At 41.9% G+C, this 27047-nt stretch overlaps 1 protein-coding gene across 9 annotated transcripts in view; it reads right to left on the bottom strand.

Moving 5' to 3' along the window:
• Positions 1 to 27047, bottom strand: part of RARB (retinoic acid receptor beta) — a 323775-nt gene that overhangs the window by 190110 nt on the left and 106618 nt on the right. For all 9 annotated transcript variants that reach the window (XM_026799015.2, XM_026799019.2, XM_026799028.2 and 6 more), the window contains one exon: positions 1438 to 1938. In XM_026799015.2, the coding sequence (XP_026654816.1) occupies positions 1438 to 1615 (178 nt within the window). In that variant the 5' untranslated portion in view covers positions 1616 to 1938. The remainder of the gene's footprint in view (positions 1 to 1437; positions 1939 to 27047) is intronic.

The raw sequence follows: 27047 nt of genomic DNA, 5'->3' as shown, positions 1-27047 counted from the left end.
TAGCAGAAAGCGCATTGTTCCACACATGTGCTGTTTAGTCAAGACTTCTCATATCCAACAGTCACAGTAATGCTGTGTAATGCACAGTAATGCATTCAGACAAGCATCTTCAACAACAAATTGATCTTCAAAGCTGTATATATCTGGGTTTCCTGGATGATAAATACATCAGTCACCCACTGCAAAGACCTCCAGAGATGTATCTTTTCTAAGTGATCTTACTTAAAAAGTTTATACCTGGAACAGCTATGTTTGGAGCCACTTAAACACATATAAAACTAAGACAAAGCAGAAAGCATGCTTATCATAAGGCAAAGAAAAAACATTCCTCAGCTAATACACTCAGCAGTGCTGCATGTAGAATTGTCCTAGTTTTGGCTGGGAGAGTAATTTTCTTCCTAGAAGCAGGTAGAGTGCTGTGGTTTTGGGACTGAGTATGAGAATAATGTTGACAGCAACAACTAAAGCACCACTGTGTTAAGTAGTGTTCACTTTAAGTCAAGGGTTCCTCAGTTTTCCATGCTCTACCAGTGAGGATGTGCACAAGGAGCTGGGAGGGAGCACAGCCAGGACAGCTGACCCAAACAGGCCCAAGGGATATTCCAAGAGGTAAAATGCCATCTCAGTACATAAAGAGGAGGGGAGAGTTGGACATTGGTTGCTCATGGACTAGCTGGGCATCTGTCAGCAGTGGTGAGCATCTGTAGTGAGCATCTCTGGTCTCTCCTGGGTTTTACTTCTCTCCCTCTTTTTGTTGCCTCCCTTTTGATGATAACTATTCTTATATTATGTCCCATTTCAATATTATATTGTTCTTATCTCAAACTATGGGTTTTACCTTTTTTCCCCCCTCAATACTCTTCCTCAACCCACTATGGGGGATAGGAGATGTGAGACAGCAGCTGTGCAATAGTTGGTTGCTATCTGGGGTTAAACCACAACAGAAACTCAATCACAGACTCAAGGGCTCATTCTGCAGCCCCTGGCAGCTCACAGACACCAGCTGTCCACTGGGCTGCTCTTCAGAAGCTGCACATGAAGAAAACAGCTACTTATAGAAGAAAACTAAAGCAGTATTAATAACTGTGCAACTTCAGAGGATTCTATACTGAGGAATCATCACCATTCATTATTACAAAAAGGTCAGTTTTTTTAAAAGCAACACTGGATTCTGCAGCTACTATACTAATGCAGGATATACCAAAATGCATAGCAGGTTTTGTCACTCTTGGCTTCCATAGCTTTGGCATGCCTGTTTATTTTTATTAAAAAAATAAGTGAAAATGGTATTTCAAAACAAATGCATGCCCTTTGCCCAACTAAAATACGTCATAGATGAACAACTGCAACCATCCGTGATAAAGTTTTAGAATGAACACCATCAGTCTTTATTAGAGGAGAGCTGGTCAATAAAAGATATTAATACCAAGCACTTACTTGCAGGTGATGGGGTGCTGCATCCACTGGTTGGTGGGTGACTCTGGAGTCCATGGAGGGAAGGAAGTGACAGCCCACCAATGACTGGAGGAAAAAGTAAGGGGTATGGTGCCGCTGGGTAGTGAGTCATATGTCCATTCACGGCCGGTACGGGACATGTGCGGCTGCTGGTTGTCATGTTCACACCTCACAGTGGACAGGTATCACGTTGCATCACTCCAGGCCAGCAAACTGGATGCCTCAAATTATGAATGACACGGGCTGTCAAGCCTGAAGGTGCAGCTTAAGCTGGATTGCGTGATGATGAAAGGGTAATTCACTACATCAGGTCCATCCTATATTTCATCACTGCTTCCTACTCTTCTCCCTTCTAGGACATCCTTGCTCTGCAGACTGTGGATAGAAAGTCTTCTTACTCTGGTATCAGGGTGCAGTTTAGTTGCCTCTACAAATGTTTCTCTGGGAGTACAGTTGCTTTCTACAGAAGCATACTGACACAGTCTGGGGAAAGAAAACAATATATTGATCAAAATATACATATTTTTAAATGTACACAAAGAAGACTATTTTTCTCATTGCTATTTTTGTTGAGTTACAATTTATTTATCAGTATCCCACAAGGTCAGCTCACATTAAACTCTCACCCTATTACTGAAGCTAACAGCAGAACACCCATTGAGTTGATTTCCCTGCACAATGTGCAACACCAAAAGCTATTTTTGGTGTGATGCAGTCGTGTTGTGAAAACTGCCAGATTTAAAACCAATGCATCAATAATTACCTGAAATACTAATGCTAGGGGAGAAAAATAATCAACTTCTGAAAAATTTCCCTGTGTATGAAAGCTTTCAGTGTCCCCCTAAAAGCTACAGAAGGATTGGCACTGAGGGGGTTCTCAACTCCCTTCAGTGCCATGGCTCAGGCAGGACAGTGAGAATGTGTCTGAGGGCAATTTTGGGTAGGACTGTTAAAGCAACAATTGCTTTAATAATGACTGTTTTCACAAAGAATAGTTAGTTTATTACCCTTAGGAGACACCTCACTAATGACTTTCTATTTTTTTTTCCTGAGGGGTGGGGGAAACTGCCCGAACAAACAAAGCAGATCATTTCATAATCTGGGTGAGTGAGTGATGTCAGTCAATACAGTGAGTGATGCAGTCAATACTGCAATACACTGCTCCTGTGCTCTGCTAGGGACCTTGCTTGCTCTCATGACCACCATCTTCAAAGTCATCCAGAGTTCCACACACCTTCCTCAGTGTTTCAGCCAAACAGCTGCCACCTTTCAAGGAATCCTCATTTTTTCAGGCTCTGTACCAAAAGCCTCAGGCTGAGAACAGGAATATCACTTCTTGTGATATTCCAAATGATATTTGCTCCTGCCACAGCAGTTCAAGCCTATGTACAGCAAATGGCTGGTGGTTTCTGAATCAATCTGCTGGTGCAACACCAGAAAGTGCTGCTTACTGGTGTCTTGAGAGGTACAGTACTGGGAAGGCTGCAACCACTTCCATATTGCAAACACTGCTCCTGTAGCTACTCATGCAGTGCTCCAGGCAAAAGCCAGTGAGTGCTGGAGCCAGATCCTGAGCTCACCCTGCACAAGGAATTTACTCATCTCCTCCAACACATATAGTAGTAGGAGGTAGGAGGCACAGAGCAAACTCAGCCACCCAAAAGTAAGGCAGTCCACAGCTGAGTAAAGCTTTGTTTCCTGAGACAATGTACTACACTCTTGCATCTGCCACAGTCAGTGATCAGTAACCACATCCACCACTATATAGCACTTTTATCTGTAATTCTTTGAAATTATAGCCTGAAACCAAAAGCAAGAGGATTTTGGGGTGGGAAAACAAAGGAGTGCTGAAATGATGTGTCAAGGTCACAAAGCAAAACTGCTGCCAGAGGAGGAAAACTGTGACAACGCAGTACTGACTATCATTGCTGCTGCTCAGCACACCAGTTGTCGGTAAGAATTCAAATGAGCAAGGAGAAAAAAGAAAAAAAAACCCAACTCAGATGCATATGTTTGCCTGTCAGAGAGCAGCGGAGTGTTTCTCCTCTGTGTGGAATACCAGCAAAGGTTACCAGCTGTGCATGTTGTCAGACAGCAGCTTCTGCTGAGTGCAGCCTGCTTGGGGATAACTGAAATGTAGCTTGTAAGTATTTGATAACTGTGTAAATTATGCACAAAATGCCTTTAATGCTAATGGATGCAAACGTATGCAGAGATGAGGCTGCACGAAGGGGATGCAGCAAGTGGAGGCACATTTGCTGCCCAAGCTGAGCTCGAGGACCACATGCCTGGAGACCAGTGAAACCAGGCAGATCTTTTGAGGGAGTCTCAGCAGCTAAAATACATTGACTCTCTAACAACACAAAATGAGATGAACCATCACTGGTGCCTGCTTTACCTAGCTAAGGCTTTACAAAGCTTAAGAGACAAGGAAAGTCAAGTATCAAAGGAACACGCAAAGTTTTATAAAGCAATTCCACAAAAGCCGGCAAAAATAGCACACTTCTAAGTGTTTGCAAAAAAAAAAAAAAAGAACAAGAGAGGGATGCTGATGAATACCAGTCCTAAAAATGTGTGCATTAAATTAAACACAGAAGAAGGTCATCTATTTTTAAATTATGTAGGGCTCTGGAAACAAAATTCATCTTATAAAACTATCTAACACCTTCAATTATATTTCTATTAGCCAGAAAAATGCAGAGCTCATCATAAGTTAAAAACGAGTTAGATATATTTTCACGTCAGATATATTTTCATATTTAAGTGAAAAGTATTGAGAAAAAAGCAACTCCTTCAGGACAGAGGGGGAAAAAGGCACTCAGGAAAACTCTTTGATCAGTTCTTCGTTACTGAAGGAACATGATCTGTGATGGAGCTGGTGATGACAGAACACAGCAGTGTTATAGCTCCAGTATACAAATACATATATTTAACAGTGCCTAAACTAGGTTATAATCAAACCTTATAATTTTACATGAGGTGTAATTATAAACTGGAAATACTACATGAAAGTAAGTTTTTCTTGTCTCACTCAAAAATCACCTTCCTTTCACCACTCACAGCCAGAAATTTCCTGCAGATAGCTGTACTGGAGATAAGTCTTGAGAACTTGTTCCTCTTCAGAGTTCTTCAGAAATTTACTTTCCATAGGCAGAGAGAGAAGACAACATAAAAGTCATGATACTCTAAATAGTGTATCATTTGACTCCGAGCTGTGTCCCTTGGGAGCACCAGGTTGTTCACATGGTTGAACATCTATGCCATGGTCAAGGAGCAAATTGTAGGCAGATAGCTACCTATCAGCAGCTCCAGCTTCTTGTAAAGAAGCAAATGCCACTCATGTTTTATGGTTTCCAAGGAATTTCAAGTTCCTTGAAATGCTAACAGAGATTACAGACCCATCACCTTCATACTGCCCAGCAGAGGACATCCCAAAGTAGAACAGGAAACCCAACGATCAGCTTTCCCATTCACACCAGTTCCATGGCACAACTCCCATGACACATTTCACTAATGTATCACCAGATGGACACATTCACATCCCTGAACCTAGCACTGGATATCAGCCACAGATGTCTAGGCTGTATGCAATTCCAAGGTGAAAACATCTCTTTTGCCTAACTCAACCTACACCATAGCTCAAAACACTGTATGGGAGTCAGCTTTGTGAAGGAGATTTTCCTTTGTTGTCTTTTGCTATGGTAAATACCCATAGCAGCAGCATGGATTTCTGCCCTGGAGGCAGAAGGAAACATTTTCAGAAGATGGCTGTGACCAAGGGACTTCAGAGGATCTCCTCAGAATATGATGAAAATCCTCTTCCATAGATTTCTCCTTAGTGACTGTTCCTGAGTACAAGGCCCCTAGAACAAGCAGTATGGAAAGAGATCATACAGAAAAGTTCCTTTGAATGTTCACCAAGAGATGATCACACTGTGCACCACTTTGCATTGAACAGCGGCCAATGACTTTTCTTTGATAGAACATATGCCTCCTCCTTTTTGGTTTTTACAGGTCTTTTATTGACTTGACTTCAGTGATAAAGCAGATGGCCACAGGGGAAGGAGGTTACAGTAGCTCTAGAACAGAGCAGAATATTTATCAGCTGCAGTTAATGCAGCAGGTGTATCTGTCTTTTCCACATTTCTTCTCTGTGTTTGTGCAGCTGAGCAGAAATTTACAACTACAAATTTTCACATATAAGCTTCAAATTTTACTGGATAAACAGTAACCCAACTTTTCTTATTGTCTCTTAATTTCTCATGCATTTTGCACAGGCTTGACTACAGAAAGCAGCTTTGCTCTTCAGACATCTGTCAGTTCTCCTAAAATATATTAAATATATTGAGCCTCATTCATTATATTGCTATTTAACTTCCATTTGGTAACAATATTTGGTATTACTGTACCCTAACTCATCCTTCTGAATTTTTCACTTGTATTAAGATTTATTTGAATTCCTAAAATCCCTTTGCTGTTACAGGTGACTGATGCACATCAACAGCTGGACAGGCAAGAAGCCAAGGCAGGAGGCTTGGCCAATTGTTCTGTGTCTATAGGAAGGTTACGCTCTGTCCTCCCTTTTGCCAACAACATCCCAATTCCACATTCCTCTTCCTCCCCTCTCACTAGCCATAGCAGGGAATTAAGTTGTCAGCATTGCAAGTAAAGCAGGATTTTTTTTTTTTCCCTCACTTCTGAAAAGATCAGCGGGGTATCTGTGGTAATGTTTGAAATCTTTGAAATCCAGCAATCATTTTAAGGTTTCCATGATGTAGCATCCAGAAAACTTCTAAGCTAAATCTGCCATCCCTACACCTCTTTACCACAGTAAACTGCTGTTACTCTTCCTTTACAAGTGAGGGACAAAACCAGGAATGCAGAAGAGGCACCCCAACACAAGGACATGTTCTGCACAGAGCTGGGCACTTGGGAATTTGCTGCTCCAAGCCCTCAGTCTGCAGCAGTGCTGTCCCCGAAGTTTCCAGGGTCACAGAGGAAGTCTCTTCTAAGTTCATTTCCCATTTTCCTGCCAATGCCAAACCCCCCGCCCCTCCCTTAAATCTTAGGCTAAAACAGGAATCGCTGGGCTGGGAGGGCAGCCTGGGCTGTAAGACAGGAGAGGCAAGTTGCTCTTCTCAGCGCAACAAAAACAATTTCAGAGAAATTTTGCATATAAAACCTTTCAACAATATATTTATTACCCGTTTTCCTCAAGGGACAGAGTTGGTGGGGTTCTTATTTATTAGCTGGCTTCAAGACATATTCTAATGCTGTTTTCAAAACAAGTCAAGTTTTGAGAACGCTTACTGTATTTAATGTATAGTTTGTATTGAAGTCCCTGATTATGCATATGCTTTCTATTATGCTGGCTGATGGTGTTGCATTCAGCAGTACTGAATAATTCAGCAGATTTAGCATGACTCAAGTGTAAATCAGTCAGATCCAGTAACACGATAACCACACTGCCTTTAAACTCTTAAAAATGCATGGAAACTTTTATTTCATGAAGAGGCTGTACTCCGTTCTGCACCAGTTCTCACTGACTGTGAGATGTTGCATTTTTGTTTTCATGGCTATCCAACGAGATTTAATTAAACAATAAACTAGTTACTGTGGCAGAAGTAAAAAAAAAAAAAAAAAAAAAGCCTTTGGAGTGTTATGTTTCCTTTATTAGCATAGTGATGTGAAACTAAACAGAAAAAGCAATCTAATAACAAACATTCCTTTGAGAAGGGCTCTGGGAGCAAAAGGACATCCACTTATTGTTCAGCCCATCCCATTGGTCCATATACGGCAATAAAGGTACAATAGAAGGAAACAGGAAACAGACTGGCACATCTGCATTATCTTATTAGAGGCTAATGGATATCTGAGAGGAACATGCATCTGATGCTGAATAGTCTGTACCAATCTCCGAAGCAATTACTCTTAATTAGTGGATTCTGTTTATAGATGGAACTTAGTGTACCCTTTTGTATCAAAGAGATGCAGGCATCTGGAGAGAGATATGGTTTTCTTAAAGGGAAAGCATTGCAGCACAATGTAAGGGTTGGGCTGGTTTTTGGTTGGGTTTTTTTTTTTGAGGTTTTTTTTTTCTTGCAAATAAAAGCTCTCTGAAGCATAACATATTCTACTGTATTATTAATCAAAAGAGCATGCTGCTTTAAAAAAAGTAAAGGGGAAAAAAAAGACCATACTCTTAATCTCAAACTCTGAAAGTAAACACAGAAAGCTAATACTCATATATGAATTATATGACAAAAACCACTTTGATGATAAGCAAATAAACAACTGAACCTAAAATTTCCAACCGCTGGCCAAAAAAGCTTAAAATAGCAGCTTAAGTCAGAAGAACAACATCTGCATTTTGTATCTGCCAAGTCTGCAGCCAAAAAAAGTAAACTACTCTATATGACCAGATGCATGAATAAAAAAGAAAATGCATGAAACAGAACTTCAAAGTCAGTTTATTGAAAAGCAGATCTGTAGCTCTTACATCCCATAACCACAATTGTCACATATTTTCAAATATAGGTACAAGACTTAAGGAAAGAGGGAAGATAAATTGTTGTAACAGAATTAAGACACTCTTTCTATGACACTTTTCCTGCATCTTGGTATGCAAGATAGCTGTCTGCTGGGGGACTGTGAATTCCTTTTTGTCATAAAGCTGACACTTGCAAAAGGGTTTCTGTTTTATTTGGGGTCTTTTCCCCCTGACATTGTTAAGAGATAATTATATAATTAATGCAATTGATGATTATTTTAAAATCCTATAGGGAAGTATAAAAAGGAGGGGGGGAAAAGCTCCTTTCTTCCTCAGCAGCTATGCTTCGAATTGGCTGCATTGCAAACACACACTGATGTATGCCTGAAAAAGAGCAAATCTAAATCTGAAAGGGGAAAAGGGAAAAAAAAAGTGAGACACAATGACACCCATTTATTTACACACCATACAACAGTACCCTGCTGTGCCAACTATTGATTTTAGTGGAACTGAGAGTCCATGTTGGAGAGCAGCAGCTGTGAGTACATAGCTTGAATCCTCATATGGGAACAATACTCCATAAGCAGAATAACCTATTTCAGGCAACCTTCATGTATAACAACTAACATTAAAAGCACACAGAGCTTACATTTCAAAACCTGAAAGGCACTATGGTTATTTGTTCTGCAAAGGTTCCGGGGAGTTATTAATTTATTTGTGCTAACACAGCCAAGAAGTGTGAAGGATTGAAAATCCATGCTTCACATGTCTGTTATTCTACAGAGATGTTAATTCTGTTCTATACTAACCTTATTTAAGATCCTGCCACTGTATCAGGAAATTTCTCATCTTCTCCTGTTGTTTGCTGCTTTAAAGGGGGCTGTTTGAATCTGAGGTGTGGGGTGGTTGGGTTTCTGGGTTGGGGATTTTTTTTTTGGTGGAGGGGGTCAGGGGGTTGATTGTTGCCTTTTTTTTTCCCTACAGCTATCTGCATTCCATGTTTTTTCTTTCATTACTCAGCAGTTGCCGAAACTATACTGAGAAGCAAAGATAAATGGTTAGGTCAGATGATGGGGTTAACAATTTACTGTGTGTACTGCTCCGAGAGCCAGATATAGGAGAATTGGCTCATGTTTATGTACAGGATGAGAAGTTGATTTCCTGTGCAGTGGCTTTCAATCACCTCTGTAAGGGACTCTCTTGCAGTTTTCTGCAGAGAATTCAAAGGGCTCTGAATACATTTTGTGCTGGTATATAGGACACTCTGCTTTGTAACTAAATGCATTCCTTACTTACTCTGTCAGGATTCAAAAAATCCTGAAGGACAGTCAAGGAAAAAATTTCTCTTTCATCTATGGAAACCAAAGGAAAGGTAACGGGGCGTCCTCCTTCCTGAGTTTAAGTGAACTTGTACACTCATTATGCTCCCCAAATTTAAAAGCTATTTCTTAATGCTTAAAATTGCTCTTTCAACAGAATCAACACTTCTGTTCTTGCATAGTCATCTCTGTTATTCTGTATTAACATTTGCAAGGATGTGAAACAGTAACTCCATACTGAGAATATCTTTCATGAGAGACTATCCCATGTGCTACAGAGGTTTAGGAAATCAGAGATTTGCCAGACCAAAGCTGCAGGGCTTTTCTGCAGACCGAACCTGCTCATCCACAAAACTGAACAGGAAAAACAAATCTCTTCTCTCAAACACAATTCAGATGATCCACAATTTAAACAGCATAGGATACTTGGCTCTTAAAAAGCAGGTTGGTCCCTCAGGTTACACAGAACCAGAAACTCCAGTAGGAAGCTTTCCACACTCAAGGTACTGTGCCTATTGCTTTACTTCTCTGACCACATTTTTCCAGCAGGTGTCCTGTGTTCCTGAGTAGTTTCTCCCTACAGTTCAGAAAAACAAGACTTGATTTAGCAATCCAAATTATTCTTTACTGTCTTATGTGTCCAGTCAGATTGTTTTGTTCGTATCTGCTTCTATGCGAGATGGCAACCACAAAGATAAGATATGATCACTGACAGGAATAAGGAACCTATCCTTAGGGCTCCCTCCTCATCAAGTCAAAGAAGGGAAAAAGAAGCACAGGTAACAAAGGTAAGCTCCAATCAGCACCAGCATGCTTCTAGGATTAGGGAAGATTTACACAGGCCAACTGGTAGTACCTTAAACTGGCAGCATACTCAACTATCCATGATCCTTATCCATGAAGGAAAGGTAGCATCTCTGATTAAGTTCAGAATGGAATATGCTCCCTGTCCAGCAAAAACAAACTTCCACAGAAGTCTTCTCCTTAACTGGTAATTAATTGGTTTTTGCCCTTGCCTACAAGGCACCACAAGATACTATCCCACCGATTCCCAGCCAAAGCAAGATTTTGTGAGAAGAGCTCTTGGAAAGAGACGGGAGGCCAAGGGAAGGGAGACTGAGTAAGCAAGAAAAACCACATCCTGCTGCCTGTGTTCAGTAATGTCATCCAAAATTATGGGACGTGCAGACATTTACAAGTATGCCAATCACTTCCAAGTGGCGTTACAGCCAGGAGGAGTGAGGAATCTATCTGAAGCCTTCCTAGCATGCTCTCAGAACACTCATCTTTAACCCTCTAGCTGATGAGAAACATGTCATGGTGACCAACAGCAAATACAGCACTTACCATCACTGCAGCTACTAAAAAGGTCTTACACTGGCTGTTTATAACTTTTAAGAGGCCTCCAAGATCAGTAAGAGGGGGTCAAGTGATGTTATTGTTTTGGTGACAGACGGAAGATCCCTAGTAAATGATCCCAGTGGCCTGGGAGTTATTAAAAGAATGGAGTACTTCATCAGCTCAGAAGCTGAAGAGGAAAGCAGCTTTGGAGGGCGGTTCCTTGACAGAAAAGTACATTTCTTTGGGAGGCCAACACTCTACAGTCACAACATGCACTGCAGAAACAGGATGACAAGAGATACTTCCTTAAAGGAGAGCACAAAGAGATGTAACACCAGTGACAATTTTTACTGGTACTGGTCTCAAAACCCCAACAAATGGCAGGGGTCAAGGAAATGATTCATCAAACACTCTATGAGTGGTGGGTGCAGAAAACAGTAGTTTTGATGGCTATGCTTTATCTGAACATCCACATAGGTGACATTAATTACCCACAGGGTTATGTTAGGAAAGATCAGAGCAATTTAGACCTGAAGCCTTTGCTCTTGCTAGTTTGAATTTCTAGAGATGACTGTCCCAGCACAGAAGCAAGACTCATCTCTCTGCTCAGCCTTAGAGGCATATTCCTGAGAAGTCCTTGTCCTAGCAGAACCACCACAATGAAACAAAGAACCACATCCTCTCCATGCCTGAAGTCAGTTGGGTAGTCTTGCTCTGCATGGGCAGGATATCTTTAGTGCCGCTAGGGATGGAACCTAGTAGTCCAATTCATCCAGCCTGGATGTCTAGTCACAACTGCAAATATTGTCATTAGACTTGCTTTCACCACCAAATTAAGGTAGAAAATGCTCTACATCTTTAATTTCTACTTTGTTCAGTAACTGGACAACCAGCAAATACAGATCCTTTTGTGCCCCACTATGGCACAATTGCGCTGCCTGGAAATGCACTGATGGGTGAGTGCAGTATGAGATCCTCACACACTGTGCAAAGAAACAAACAGACTTCAACAGTCACTGAGATTAAAAAAAAAGATGAGAATAAAATTCTGTTTAATTTGGAAAACATGCACTACAGCAGAAGGTTCCGCCTCAGCTCAGCACACTTCACTTTATAAGGCACACAAAGAAGGATTCTGCAAGAATACACTTAGCTGCAAAGAAAAATTCTGCTATCTGTAGTAATCTAAACTCATTGTTAGGATAAGCATGTGGATTCACTCAAAAAATGAATAATGTTCATTCGGGAGGCTGTCTGAGAAACCTGAAAGAGGATTTTGTAGAGGTTGTACCTGAATTGTGAAATTACATAGATTTCCCAATCCCCCAAGAGCTGTGTCATGGTTTGAGCTTGGCACAGAGCTAGTGCCCCCCATGAAAATGCCTCACCCTGGTGTTTGCTGTGAGATGTGACCAGGAATAAGCAAAACAGGCTCTAACTTAAACATAAAGAACACTTTTTTACTTAAACTACAGGAAAATAGGGAAAGACTATAAGGGAAAGAAAAAAAATTGAAAACCTTACAAAAACTACTTTCTCCCCTCTCTACTACCTGACTTTCTCAATCCGATACATTCTCTCAAATCATCAACTGCTCAGCCTTGGCTCCACATTTTAGTATACTCAAACTGCAGTTCATGAAGAGGAAAGGAGTTTTTCTTGTTCTATAGGCTTCTCCTGGAAACACACTGAAACTTCGTGTGCTTCTCTGTCACTTCGGCACTGCTCGGAAAAAAGTCTTTTTGCCGCTTGTGACATCTTCTTTCTATGCTCAGTGCTCTCACTACTGACGCATGGCTAGAGCTGCTTTTAGGGTTGTCTTTCAAGGATGCCTTGTCTCACTCCAAAAAGGCACAGTCTCTGCTTTGGGACATCTGTCCTCTCCATATTTTTCCAACTCCTTGGGGCCGGGGGGTCTTCACGAAGAACTCTCTTGGTTTTGAGCCACTGCTTTTCTCTAAATGCAGTCTGTGTCACAGGAACAACTGAGTCTATGGCTACAAGAAAAGTCTAGCCAAAAGGCCACTCTAAATCATCTCTCTCTATTCAATCATCTCTACGTTCTTCGGGCCAGGTCTTTGTCTCATCTCATCTCTTATCTCTCTTCTTATTCAGCTTCGAGGAGGATTAGCATTTTTGCAAGGCCCCAATCATGAAAGAAAGGGTTAAAAGTTTTCAGTCTCTGTCTATCTCAGAACGATGATACTCCCACACGTGCTGCTGCTGCGGCCGGCCGGGCTGCACTCTTCCCTCCCCTTTCTCCTCCCGGGCTGGCTGCTATCACATTCAGACGCCGGCTCTCCTCTCTCTCTCTCTCTCTCCTGGGGGGGGGAATGGCTGCCCGAGGGCTGACTCCCTGGGATCTTCCACCCTTCTATCTTCGAAGCTTCCTCAACTCCCATCTCTGTCCAGGCCCCGGGCCTACCGCATAGCTGCCCCTCCCCCGCCCAGCAGCAAGGCTGGACAGGGGAGGGTGATCTGACCTCTTCGAAGCGACGTCTCAAGAGAGAGTGCCAAGGGCAGTGCCCTGCTTCTTAACTCCTGTGTATTCTCGGAGGTGTGTCCAAACTCCACTGGCTACACCAGGTGCTAGTCTCAAACTCAAAACCTTCATTGGTTTGACCACAGCTTCTCAGAATTCCTACTCTTTCCTGGTCAAACCACCACATTCCACCCTTCACCTCCGAGAATACACTTTCTAAAATTATCAACAGAATTACAAAACACTTCTACACAACAATACTCTAGATTCACTATCTATCTACTTTAACTTAGTACATGCTTTTTCTTATTCTTCTTGGTCCCATCTCACAGCTTTATCTCATCATTCTCCCGTAATTCGATTTCCCGGTCAGGGAACCAAAAAATGTCATGGTTTGAGCCTGGCACAGAGTCAGTGCCCCCCATGAAAATGCCTCACCCTGGTGTTTGCTGTGAGATGTGACCAGGAATAAGCAAAACAGGCTCTAACTAAAACATAAAGAACACTTTTTTACTTAAACTACAGGAAAATAGGGAAAGACTATAAGGGAAAGAAAAAAAATTGAAAACCTTACAAAAACTACTTTCTCCCCTCTCTACTACCTGACTTTCTCAATCCGATACATTCTCTCAAATCATCAACTGCTCAGCCTTGGCTCCACATTTTAGTATACTCAAACTGCAGTTCATGAAGAGGAAAGGAGTTTTTCTTGTTCTATAGGCTTCTCCTGGAAACACACTGAAACTTCGTGTGCTTCTCTGTCACTTCGGCACTGCTCGGAAAAAAGTCTTTTTGCCGCTTGTGACATCTTCTTTCTATGCTCAGTGCTCTCACTACTGACGCATGGCTAGAGCTGCTTTTAGGGTTGTCTTTCAAGGATGCCTTGTCTCACTCCAAAAAGGCACAGTCTCTGCTTTGGGACATCTGTCCTCTCCATATTTTTCCAACTCCTTGGGGCCGGGGGGTCTTCACGAAGAACTCTCTTGGTTTTGAGCCACTGCTTTTCTCTAAATGCAGTCTGTGTCACAAGAACAACTGAGTCTATGGCTACAAGAAAAGTCTAGCCAAAAGGCCACTCTAAATCATCTCTCTCTATTCAATCATCTCTACGTTCTTCGGGCCAGGTCTTTGTCTCATCTCATCTCTTATCTCTCTTCTTATTCAGCTTCGAGGAAGATTAGCATTTTTGCAAGGCCCCAATCATGAAAGAAAGGGTTAAAAGTTTTCAGTCTCTGTCTATCTCAGAACGATGATACTCCCACACGTGCTGCTGCTGCGGCCGGCCGAGCTGCACTCTTCCCTCCCCTTTCTCCTCCCGGGCTGGCTGCTATCACATTCAGACGCCGGCTCTCCTCTCTCTCTCTCTCTCTCCTGAAGGGGAGAATAGCTGCCCGAGAGCTGACTCCCTGGGATCTTCCACCCTTCTATCTTCGAAGCTTCCTCAACTCCCATCTCTGTCCAGGCCCCGGGCCTACCGCATAGCTGCCCCTCCCCCGCCCAGCAGCAAGGCTGGACAGGGGAGGGTGATCTGACCTCTTCGAAGCGACGTCTCAAGAGAGAGTGCCAAAGGCAGTGCCCTGCTTCTTAACTCCTGTGTATTCTCAGAAGTGTGTCCAAACTCCACTGGCTACACCAAGTGCTAGTCTCAAACTCAAAACCTTCATTAGTTTGACCACAGCTTCTCAGAATTCCTACTCCTTCCTGGTCAAACCACCACAAGCTGGGAGGCACAACTATGCTCAGGAGGTAGGTTCAATCTGTTAGCAGTCCAGCTTTTTGCACTACAAGGCTGGAAGTTCTACTTCCTCTGAGCTAGAGGGAGTTTGTATCCCTGCTGCACCCATTTATCAAGTGAGGACGGTGATCCAAGTGGAACAGGGGGAAAAAGAGGGTTCAAGCTCTGGCTGTGAACTTTGTTTCTGAAGACCAGTCTGTTGGACTAGAGGTGCATCTATCATCTTAATATCATGGAGGTGTGGACGCTGTGCTAACACAAAATAACTTAACACACATAATTTATCACCTTTTGTTATACACGTCAAGTCTGGCAGTGTGTCTGCTGAAAGGTTCTGCAATTCCTCTGAGTTATTAGAGTCTTCTGTCCTACTTTACCCAGAAGACGACATTTCTGCTGTCTACGTCAGGCTCCTGAACCTTCACTTATTAGATATCACAAGTTCCAATATATTCCCAGTAAGACTCCCTGAGGGTCAGCAGAATATGCCAGAGGGCTGGTGGAGATTATGAACATCTATTTTAAAACCTCTGTTCTCTGTAGCTCCCTGTCACAGGAACAATAGGGTAGCAAAATTAGGAACGAGCACAGCCATTAACTAGGAGGGGACAAAGCGGTAGCACGGATCACAGAACAAAAATAGCATTTTTATTGTCAATATTTTGCTTAACAGGGAGCCAATAAAGCAATTGTAAAATGCTAATAATACGCTGAGATAACACTGCACATGTAAGCACCCTCAGAGCCATCCTCTGAATCATCTGAAAATGTTGCAAAAACCTTATCAGTCAGGTCATAAGGACAGAGGTGCAATAATCAATCACAGTATCCACAAAACCAGCACATCTTTTCCACATTCTAACATTCAGAAGATCTATATCCCAGAATTGTCTGCTAGAGGCACTGGGCAGATGGATTACATTGTCAGAAAGACCAACATGAACTATGACCTTACATTTCACATCCAAAAGCATCTAAGAGGAACCTAAACACTGACAAAATTCAAGGAGACTTGTGTCATGCCCGCCAGTCTGCAAGGCAGGACTTCTGATACAGCACAAAGGTATTCTTGCAGAGTAAGCAAGTGTGTGAGTTAACTGCACAGCAATCATTCCCAACAAAGCCTTTCCTGAAAGGACCTTTCCACTGGTAAATGTAAGACAACTTTCCCACTTCTGTGGGCAGAGACTCCAGCCTGAATTAGTTCATGTTCACGGTGCAGACAGAAGTTGCATGCAGACTCCCAGGGATGGAGACAAGTCATCACCACCATGCAGCACTTAGACCTGCCCAAACCTGCCATCATATTTAAACATTTCAACCACAAACCAGATCAAACACCTATCAGGGCAGCATTTATCTTGTGAATCCATTGGGATCACTAATCTTTCACCTTCATTGGCAAAGTAAAATATTAAAATAATGAATTTTGAAAACATTTGAAAAAGTAACAGTGAGCATTTTCATAATTAGATCATGAGACATGGGTCAAGAGCAAAGCTCTCAAAAACTTTTGAAATCCCCCAGGAGATGGCAAACTTGGGTAACAGTGCCAAAGATGACTCCTCTTGTGGAAAGACAGCAGGGCTTCTTCCAACAAGCCTCCAACCAATTCTGAACCACCACAAGCAGAACAACAGCAAGGATACTCAGCCTTGGCAACAAGATGCTCATCTCTGCACCCTCCAACCCACACATATCACTAAATGTAAGCCAGTAAGAGAAGCAATGCTCTCAAAGCTCCCAGCAGCACCTTTACCCCCATGACAGCAGTCAAGCCCAGTGTGCTGCTGAGTACAAGCCAGCAGAGACCCATCTCCTGGTACCAACAGCACCATCTCTGCTGCATCCTTCATCTGTGCTCACCAGGCTGTGCTGTCTGAGTCACTTTGCCAGGTACTCTGAATTTATTGTCTAAAAAAAATACCCAGAGCCAGACAGCTGGGCAGGCGTGCATTCCTTACCACTTGTTATGTGTCTGGTAAAGGCCGTTCCCCACTGCAGCAGAATGATCTCACCAAGGCTCTTCCTGCATGATTTTCAGGACAGCAGCACTTCACAAGTCAGGATGCAGCAGACCAATGCATTACAAAGAACACAGAGGAGTGAGATGCCTGAAAGCCCAGCTGGGTGCCCAAGGCTGATAAGACAATCTGATTTAACCATGCAAATACCAGCAACCAAGTAGAGCATATCTTGGAGCTGGGAACTGCAAGCCAGACAAGTCACAACAGAGAGAGCTTTTCTAACAGCACCTGAAGTTCCTTGAACAGATGCACATTAGGTGAGCAAGTGAATTAATCCCCAAGTTAAAAAAAAAAATAAAACAAAAATCCCAAGACAAAAGAATGGTCTCAGTTACTGAGATAAAGCCATTCAAAATCCCCTCCTGTCTTTTGTGATTATAATCAGTCAAAAAAAAAAACCCTAAGTGGAGTAGTCCACTCAGAGATGGCTGAAAGATACATCCTGATTCAAGAACAGTATCCCTCAGTACTATCCCAACTGCATCCCCTTTCCAGCTAATGGTGTCCATACCAACTGAGGGTCAAACACTTTCCCATTATATGGGCTCTCACAGAGCACCATAAGCTAAAGCAAATCCAAAGTAAGCAGAAAAAAACAATTTGTTTCCTCAAAATGATGCATAAGCAAGAGAATGCAATAAAGATGTCAGCTAATGGAAATAACTTTTCAAAATAAGTGACATCTCTTAAGGCTGTCACTTCCTTTACGTAAGCCACAGTTCCTGAAGGTATTCCACCCATACATCTCTCCAGTTCCCAATGTGGAGTGCATCACTGTGAGATGAAGAGAATGGTGTTGCTCTACACTGCATATCCAAGTTTATGAAGGAGAGGGGAAGGAGCCAGAAGTGAGAAGAAAAATGACCATGTTGGGTACGGTCACTGCTGTTTAATTTGATGACAGATGTGAAGATCTCCCCTTCAAGAATGCCAGGCTGTGTGCACTGTCAGAGTTCCACAGTAACAACAGACTGAAAAAAAAACCTCAGCCTATAAAAATAATGAAGTGAAAAGTGACTAAATTGTGTGGAACCCTTAGATATTCAAGGACATACTACAATCAACATACCTGACTGAACATGACATCAAAGAATACTCCAAGAAAAAAAAATGCAGAATTCTAATATAGCAAGAGATGGAAGAGATACTGAAGATCATCAAGAAAAAGCACCCTGTGGAACATAATTTTGTATAAACAGCTGCATGTACAACATGGACCATATTCACACAACCACTCCGCCCCTGTTTTTGCCAGACAAAAACATGTGGTGATTTTTTAATAACATACATCAGAAATCAGGATATATTCTCCACAGTAATAATGGCAGTCCAGGTGTTGAAGAAAACCATAAGATCTCCTCCCTTCTAACACACTTTGTAATCACAGTAATACACCTAGACTACAGTTTTACCATGTGTGAGCTATGACAACTTTTTCCTGCATGTGTTTGAACAGTAATGATGAGCCTCAATAATAATAAAAAAAGAATCAGGTGTATTGTCTTTATTGTGAGAGTATAAGGGGTTTGAAACAGAAAGAAATATCTATTCTCTTGTACAAAGAGGAATGTAAAAATGTAGCCTCTGCATGTCAGAGCTAAGCATCAATGACTAAATGCTTAAAAGTAGAATAATACGAACATTTGAGAAATGCTTTAGTGAGAACATAAATTCCACCCTAGCATTTGATTTAGTGATAATCCTCCAAAACCCGTTCTGCATCTGATAAATACAGGTTTAAGATCCAGTTGTTGACACATGGTAAGGAAATGAAACACATTCTCCCTATATGAAGTTCACATTTCTCTGGGTGAAACAAAGCACAGTTGTACCTCATGTCTCTAAGGCACCTTTTAAAGCAATAAGGAGAACTGGAAGGCATCTACATGAAGCAGTTTTATCTGACGTGCTAAAAGGATCCCAGTTAAATAGCCTGACTGTCACATCCACTGCTAAGCCTTTGAAAAATAAGGAAATCCAATTTAAGATTTACGCAACAAACCCAAGGCACACGGTTCCTTGGCATTGCAGCTCTGCCTCACATACCTCACTGCAGAGGTAGGCTGGTTGCTCCCTGAACCACTTCAGCTCAAGCAAAATAAAAAGACCTTTAGCAAAAATGAGTGAAAGTAGAAAGTTTGGCTCACTAGAACGTCACTGACTCTGATTAATAACAACCATAATAATAATACACACTCTTTTAAGAAATTCTCCACTTTTAAAGAAAAAACAGAAACATTCACAAGTCTGGCCAGTGGCAATGAAGGCACCCAGTTCAAAGACTTCTGAATAGAACCCATAATTTAGCCATGTACCAGCCAACCAAGACTTTGTCCCTCAATTTTTAAAAGTACATAATTCTAAATAATTATGTTGCTCAATGGTCCTGAGTACTACAGAACAGAAAATGCATCAAATGGGAAGCTAAATTTTATAATTTAAAACATTCATACACATAAAAGGGGAGAGGGAGGGGAAAAAAAGACAGTTTTTCAAAACAACTACAAAATTACATAGCAACAGTGTAAAAGCTTCTGAACCATTTCCTTTCCCTTGCCTCCAATAGAGGGTTTATTCCAGAGAGACAACCCTCAGCAGACAAAGCCTGCTTTTAAACATAGAAACACAAGAATTCTTATACTAGGTCAGATTAATAGTACATTTAGTTCAGTAACCTCTTATTTGACAGCAGCCAGAATCAGATGCTTTAGGGAAGGGATGAAGAAATCTCTAGGAGAGCAATTACAGAAAAAAACTTTCCCATAAAATTTCTTTCCAACTCACATCATCTACTGGATGGCTTATGCCCTGTAACAGGAGATTTTCTCCTTGTCTTTTTGTTTGTTTTTGCTAGCCTGAATAATACAAATAGCACTAAATAATACCCCAAGCACTGTGGATATCTTCTCTATCTATGGTCCATATGTTTTTAATCCTCAAAATTGTTGGCCCTAGCAGAATTGAGAGTCACAGAGTTTCAGCATCACCAGCTTGCTGTTTAAAATAGTATTCTGCTCTGCTTTTAAATAACTCTCACGTTTTCCCTGGATGATCCTGTGTAGTTATAGTACCTAGTACACCACGGTAAAAGAAAAGTTAAGTGGATCTAACTCACCTTCAAGAGTCCTTTCTGGTCTGCTTTCCTCAGCACAGTTTACTGCAGTGCTTTTAAGAAAGCAGCCTGGAAAAGGCAGAAATGCCTCCAAAATTCCTTTCTCCTTGCACCAAATGTTTCAGGTTTCCTTCAGGACAAATATTAGCTCCTTTGTCAAATTTACTTATTCATCTTAATTGCTAGTATACACTTCTTCAAATGTCACCCTTCCCAGTTAACAACTTCCTTAGATTTCAGGGCAAACACTTTTCAGGGCAGGAAAAAAAAATCAATTCTCGAATAAGTCAAGAATAGCAAGTCGTTTTTCTAATTAAGGCATTGACTTTCTACTAAGATTGCACTAGAATTATCTGTATAGTCACTTCCACGTTAAAACCCTAGGTAAATATTAGTAAAGAAACAATTACATCAATTAATAACAGCAGCTGACAGATAAACACTACCAAGAGGACTCCATTCTCTCCTGAGGTAAACACAATGCCAGATTCCAAAGCAGAAGGGGAATAATATGGACCCAGGCTGTCCAAAACTGTATTTGCATCTGCAGGTAAACACTTGAACTCTGTAAACACATTACCAGTCTGCTTGCCATGCTCTCAACTGGGCCCCAGCAAGCAGCTAATGGGGAAGCTCCAGATGAGCAGGGACACTCTGGCTCTCTGCCCCTTCCACTGACCCCTGCTTGGCTTTAGGGTCACCTGGGATTCACCCACGCTGGCTGAAGTCTGCTGGCTGTCTCCAGGATTGCTAGAGAAGGTTGAACATTTGCAATTCTTCCTAATATATTCACATTGTCCATGTCCATATGTCTTCATCTGCAAGTGAGCTCAAGCATGGAAACGACTAGAGCATGAGCAAGTATTAGACTAAATTATTTCAGCAATCACATTACTTTTGGTAGGCTGCCTTTTGCCAAACCAAAGCATCTGCAGCTCAGAAATGTAACTTCTAAATTAAAGAACTTTGCAAAGAAGTGCATCAGTTCACACAGATCTGGACAGTGATAATCCTCCAAAAGTCATTGCTGTGAATAACACTAGCATAAGCAAATCAGCCCTATGAAATCAGTTCTGACAGAATACCTGAACAAGGAAAGGCTACATAGGGTTATTTTTTTTAATTTCCATTTTTGAACAAGTTTTCCAACATCCATTTCAATAAAACTGAACACAAACATTCATAAGCAAAAATTCACACACAGTGTGAATATACTTCAAGGCTGTTCAGCCTCATTTAAAATTACATTCTCCCATTCAGTTCCACCTATCTCTAGTGAAAGGACACAGCAGACACACTAAGAGTCTGGTCACTGCTTGGGATTTGGGCTGAAAGAGGAATTGAACGCACAGAAACAGCCACAGATGGAGAGCTGGGAAGTCTCTCAGTGGTATCCCCCTCATCTCTAACTGCAGCAGTATTCCAAACAAATTCAGTGAAACAAAGCCATCACATGGGCAGATAAAAAACAGAACCAGGTCTGCATCCATGGACCAGCTCATACTCTCATGTCACCCGCCGCTCGCAACTCCTCATGGGTATAAAAAGCAAATAACATCACCTATCAGACAGAACAGGGGGAAAACCACTCCTGATCTCAACATAGCTGCTCAAAATGTCTTAAATACAAAGCAGGATGGAATAAAATGGATGCATTCAGGATTTTATGACTGTCACGGTAATGTTTTTGTTTATTATTCACAGGTCTTAGGAGATGGTTACCCCCCCCCATCAAGGAGAGTCAGGGGCTCAAAATAAAGTCTTGCACTATCATCAAAGTACAAAAAAGAAACTATATATCAATGAGCTTAACTGGTATGCCTCTAAAAGGGACAACACGTAAGAAGTGAGTTCAAAAATATTAGAAACCACTTCTGAGCACTGTCAAGCTGACTGAAATCTTAAGAGTTTGGAAAAAAAATAAAAAGGAAAGTGTTGTGACAAGTAATCTAAACAAATGTTAAAAGTGAAGTTTGACAAAGATGAAATATCTGCCAAACACCCAAAACATAAATGAAACTGCCATTCAGCTAGGGCCAAATAAAACAAGATGTAGCCAGGCAGTTTCTGACTGAACAGTAAGGGCATTGTTAGGTCTTCTTATAGACCTCCTTTCTTTATGCAAAAAAAAAAAAATAATCCAGGAGGGTAAAAAAAAAGCACAGCACTGTGTGGCAAAGTGTGCCTCCACTTCAGTGCACACCTCAGGCTCTCTGTTTATCTGGGAAAGAAAGGGGATGGGGGGTTATCCACGGCTTCTGCTGAGCACCGCTGTGCTGCACAGGCTGCAGGTTTCCAAGGACCAGAGCAGGAGGAGATGTTGAAAGACAACAGGGAAAATCCAGCAGGAGGAAGGAGAGAGTTTGGGGGAGTGGTAAATTCATCTGAAACATTTAGCAAGATTTTACGCATATTTGGTTCCAAAGGCTAATTAGCATTTTGAATAAAGGGCCTCTTCACTAAACGTGTAAGCACCTCATCCTTCCAGCGGCTGCCAAAAATCAAAGGTTACCAAATGAACATATATAAGGCCTTTAAACTTCTAATGAACAATAAAACTATTTTCCCCATAAATTTCCAAATAAAGAAGCATAATACAGCACAGAGAGCACAATGCCAAAAAAAACCCAACCCAGAAAAACTCAGCTCATAAACTCGGCAGGTTTTCTGAACAATATTTTGATCTTTCCAGAAAGGAACAGTAAAAGCAACATATTCCCCACTACAAGCTTCATTTTAGGATCAAAAGCATAGCAAAGTACATACATTTAATTAGCCGGGAGAATACAAAAGCCCATTAATGGAAAACAAAACACATTCTGGAAATAAAAATACGCTATAAATGTTAGAGACAGACACTGGTGTGTGTTCCTCTGTGCATGGCAACAGTTCAGGAGGAGTAACTTCTGAAGGCAGCATACTGACTTCCAGCTCACAGCTTTTCAGGATATTCACCCTTCTGTGACTGCTTAACATGATCTCCTCTATTTATAGTGACTTTTTTTGCAACTGTTATCTCATGGTTATTAAAATGAACAGGCAGAGTCACAGCAACACCGCAGCAACCAATGCCAGCGACAAAAAGACACTACTTCGCACACGCTTTTGCTTGTAACTTGGGCAGCTTTGAGATTTTTATTGGCAGCATCCTCTGTGCAGGTCAGGAGAGCCCAGGAGCCATGGTGGAAGCGTGGGCTGTGGCTGACCCAGGGCTGTAAACCACAGTATGACCCCAGCTTAAAGCAGCAGAGGTGTTAGTGCAGAGCACACACTTCCACATCTGCCCAAACCAGAGCAGCCACAGGGTGGTGAGGGCTCACACCGACCAGGGCTGCTCCTGGGAACAATGGCAATTGTGTCCTGGTCCAACTGCAGGCCCCAAGCAGCAGGGTCCCTGGGTTGCACTGGAGCTGCCCTCCCCTAAAGCACCTCCCAGAGAGACTCTGCTGGGGAGCAGATCTGTCACGGCCACCTCCTGTGCAAGCAGCCCTGCAAACCCATTCCGACCGGCCACAGTAACTATGGCCAATATACAGCACCCAGGCCTCCAAAATCATCCCTGAATGCACATATATACACTGCCATGATGGTTTGGGAGAGAGTTTATGTCCTCAGACACAAAAAATTCATCACTTTAGCCTCAGCCTGCACCATAGCTATTCCCTCGCAAGTGTCCCATCTGTTTCTATGTAGGCTGGTTGTAGTTGCAATATACTTTAATTAATTGTACGCATTAGAACTGGATTTTATACAAATTCATTTTTGCAGTTGCCAGTTCAGAACAGCCTTTAGTCAGATTTTAGAAGAAGTTCAGATCTCTGCCATTATCAATACAGGTCACAATAAATTTAGGAAAACCAAAGTGTTTTCTGCTTTGTTAGCACGATGGAAATCGTTTTTATATTTCATTATTATAAAGATGATTATGGGCAAAAAAACAGTTTTTCTTTTTTAATTTGTTGATTTAAGCTTTATTTTAAACCTTCTAGTGAAAAAAACCCAGAAAAACCAACTTTATTTGACTTCATTAATTACAAAATTTACCTTTAAAACCACCATATATCATCTACCACTAGTTTTACTACTTCTAAAACATGAGTACATTGGGACTGCCAGGGTCTGGAGCCTTAGACAGGAGGGGATGGTCACTGGGGTGAGCATATGCTCCTGCTGCTGCCAACCCATTCTAGTCCCAAGCAGCTGGTATGAGCCAAGGTTGTAAGCATCAAGTGAAGTAATCCCTGCAGTGGCAGCTTCTAAAAGCTCAAGAAAGGAATCTTCAGAAAAACTAAAATAAAAAAATTGTATATACACTTCCCAACCTTAAGTTTTCCACACTCCTAGACTAGTTCTCATCAGAGGGCTACCTATATTCCACCTGCATCTATCAGCATCCAAGATTCAAATGACAGAAATCCCAGCTGCAAAGACCATGCAATTCTTTGTGCAGCTCCTTGCTTACCCTTGTAGCCAGAAAATGCCAACTCAGAGAGGTTCACACAGGGCTGGAAGCAAGCCCCCCTGGGCACTGAGGCACCATCCAGAGTGAGAGACCTGGGTGCAATGAGACCACCACAGCTCATGGGGTCAGTCAGATGGAAACTCACAGAGCCACAAATGGGAGGGTCACAAACCATAACTCCTTCAGAAAGGAACATCTCAGAAGCACCAGGAAAAAACTCTAGGTTGGTTTTTAATAACAGGTGTTAGTGAGGAGGGAGATGAGTATATCACATAAGGGGTCCCTAAGGCTGCATCTCGCCTCAATGAGACTTGAAAAGAAACACTGGTAAACCAACAGACCTCAAGGCTTACTATTCCCATTAGGATTTAAGGGCTTCCTGAGGGAGGAATTCCCATCTAGGGTTAGGCAAACATATGCCTCTCAATTTCTTAAAGCTAGGACTGGATTACATCCATCTCAGAGAAGAAGCAGCTCAAAGGTCCAGATAAAAAGGTGCAAGCATACCTTTTTTGCTGTGCAATCTCAGCTTATTGCTTCTAGTCTACATGGGAAAAATAAATCCAGAGACCATATTGCCTGTTTTGTATTTTAATTAAGTAAGTGCCTGGAAATAAGTTATAGGTTTTTTCCACTGCTTTCTCTTGCTAGCTGCCCAAACACAGGCTTTTCCATAACCTTGTCATGGATCAAGTTATTAATAAAATACAAACAAAAACTGTACTGGCACATAAGCTAATTAAAATGTCTCTACCAATTTCACCTTTGCTTCTCTTCTCAGAAATGAATACACCCTCCTTTGACACAACCCCCTCTATTCTGTAATCCCAAAGTCTCTCCAGCTATCCATGGTTATTTTGCTGTTACAGTATATGGTGTTTCAGAGAGGCTTTGACAGTGCCATTTCCTTACCCCACTCCCAAAGATGCACAGACTGAGTTCCATTCATTGTGGGAAATTTGTTCATGTCCAATTTACCCAATGCTCTCTGCAACAATTTTGTGTTATGAATGGCTATTGTTAGCCTGCTGCTGTTCACTCCTCAGAAAAGGGGCTTTGGAGGGTTTGGTTTTTTCATTGATTGGTTTTTGTGTCTTTTTTTTCTGCCAAAGTAAAATATTTTTTCAACCCTTCAGTACTGGAAATCCATGTTTAGTTGCTGTATTGGTCTTGCTGGTATAGCAGTCCTTACAGTGCCATCTTTTGAATCTTTGGCTGCAATTGAGTTGATAACCCACTCATGCTTTTGTTATTGCTGAGCAGGGTTTGCACAGCAGCAAGTCCTCCTCTTGTGCCCACTCTGCCCTGCACCATCCCACTCCAGTGTATGGGCTGCAAGAGGGCATGGGGCTGGGAGGGGACAGCTGGGACAGCCAGCCTGCACTGACCAAAGGGATACTACAGCCCACATCATGTTGTGCTTGGCAGTGGATGCTCAAGGAGCAGAGGGGAAAGAGGAATGTTCATGGTCGTGGTGTTTGTCTTCCCAAGCAACTGCCATGTGTGCTGAGGCCATGCTTCCCAGGAAGCAGCTGGATGTCTGCCTGCTGATTTGAAGTAGTGAATGAATTACTCTTTTTGCTTTGCTTCCGTGTACAGCTCTTGCTGTCATGATTAAAATGCCATTATCTTGAGCCACAAATCTTCTCACCTTCCTTCTATTTCCTCTCCATCTCATGAGAGAATGCAGGAGTGAGCAGCCATGTGGGTAACTGGCTGTTAGCCAAGGCTAACCCAGCACAAGGCTACAACTGCCAATAATTTTCTTCTTGACCTCCTTCTTCATCTCTAGTTATCTTCTGTTTAATTAATCTAATTAAACCATATTAATTTAGCAGATCAAAGAAATTCTTGACATAACAGCTGACTCAGTTAGCATCACTGCATGCTTGGAATCACAACAGATTCACACAAAGTCACTGGCTGAAGTTGGATGTCCTCTTTAGGCCAGCCTCACTCTCTCTCATCCACAAAATAAAAGTAACGTTTTAATTTCTAAGAATTATTTCAGGCAATCCTTAGGACATGACAACAGAAAGAATATCAGAACTGCAAGATCCCGATTGATCCAGGTGGTAGCAAATCAACCAAGTTGTGCAGGATATGTGTGATGGACAGGGAGGGCACTGGCAGATGAAAGATCCCTGAAAAGCTATAAAGTTGCTCATATCTATGTCAAATGAGCATAAAGGCATTAATGAACCAAAATTATTCACTCAGGCACTTCAGAGTTGCACATAACCACATAGGGCACAGGGGAGAGGGCGGCTGGATTGCATCTTCAGATCTGACAGTGATTTGCTAGTGACTTCAGGAAAGTCATTTGAACTCCATCTGACTCAATTTTTCCATTTGTGAAATGGAAATCAACATGCACTTTCATTTTAAGATAAGTGAAATACTCAAGGCTGGCAACATCATTAGCTCTAAGTAACTAATAGCTATTAGTACCTGGAGCACACGATTGCCCCCCGAAGCGGCTTTCCTGGGGGTACGGGGGAACATGACTTACAGCTCAGCACAGATAACAACTTCATTGCTATAGCCCTCCTGAAAAGGGCAATGTGCATGCTCCTAAATGAATTCCACACCCCCAATCAATTCAGTGCCTAAGAAGAAAAAAA

This window comes from Zonotrichia albicollis, chromosome 1, assembly GCF_047830755.1.
Source record: "Zonotrichia albicollis isolate bZonAlb1 chromosome 1, bZonAlb1.hap1, whole genome shotgun sequence".
In the NCBI taxonomy this organism is placed as follows: domain Eukaryota; kingdom Metazoa; phylum Chordata; class Aves; order Passeriformes; family Passerellidae; genus Zonotrichia; species Zonotrichia albicollis.
This window is presented reverse-complemented; position numbering and strand designations above follow the sequence as displayed.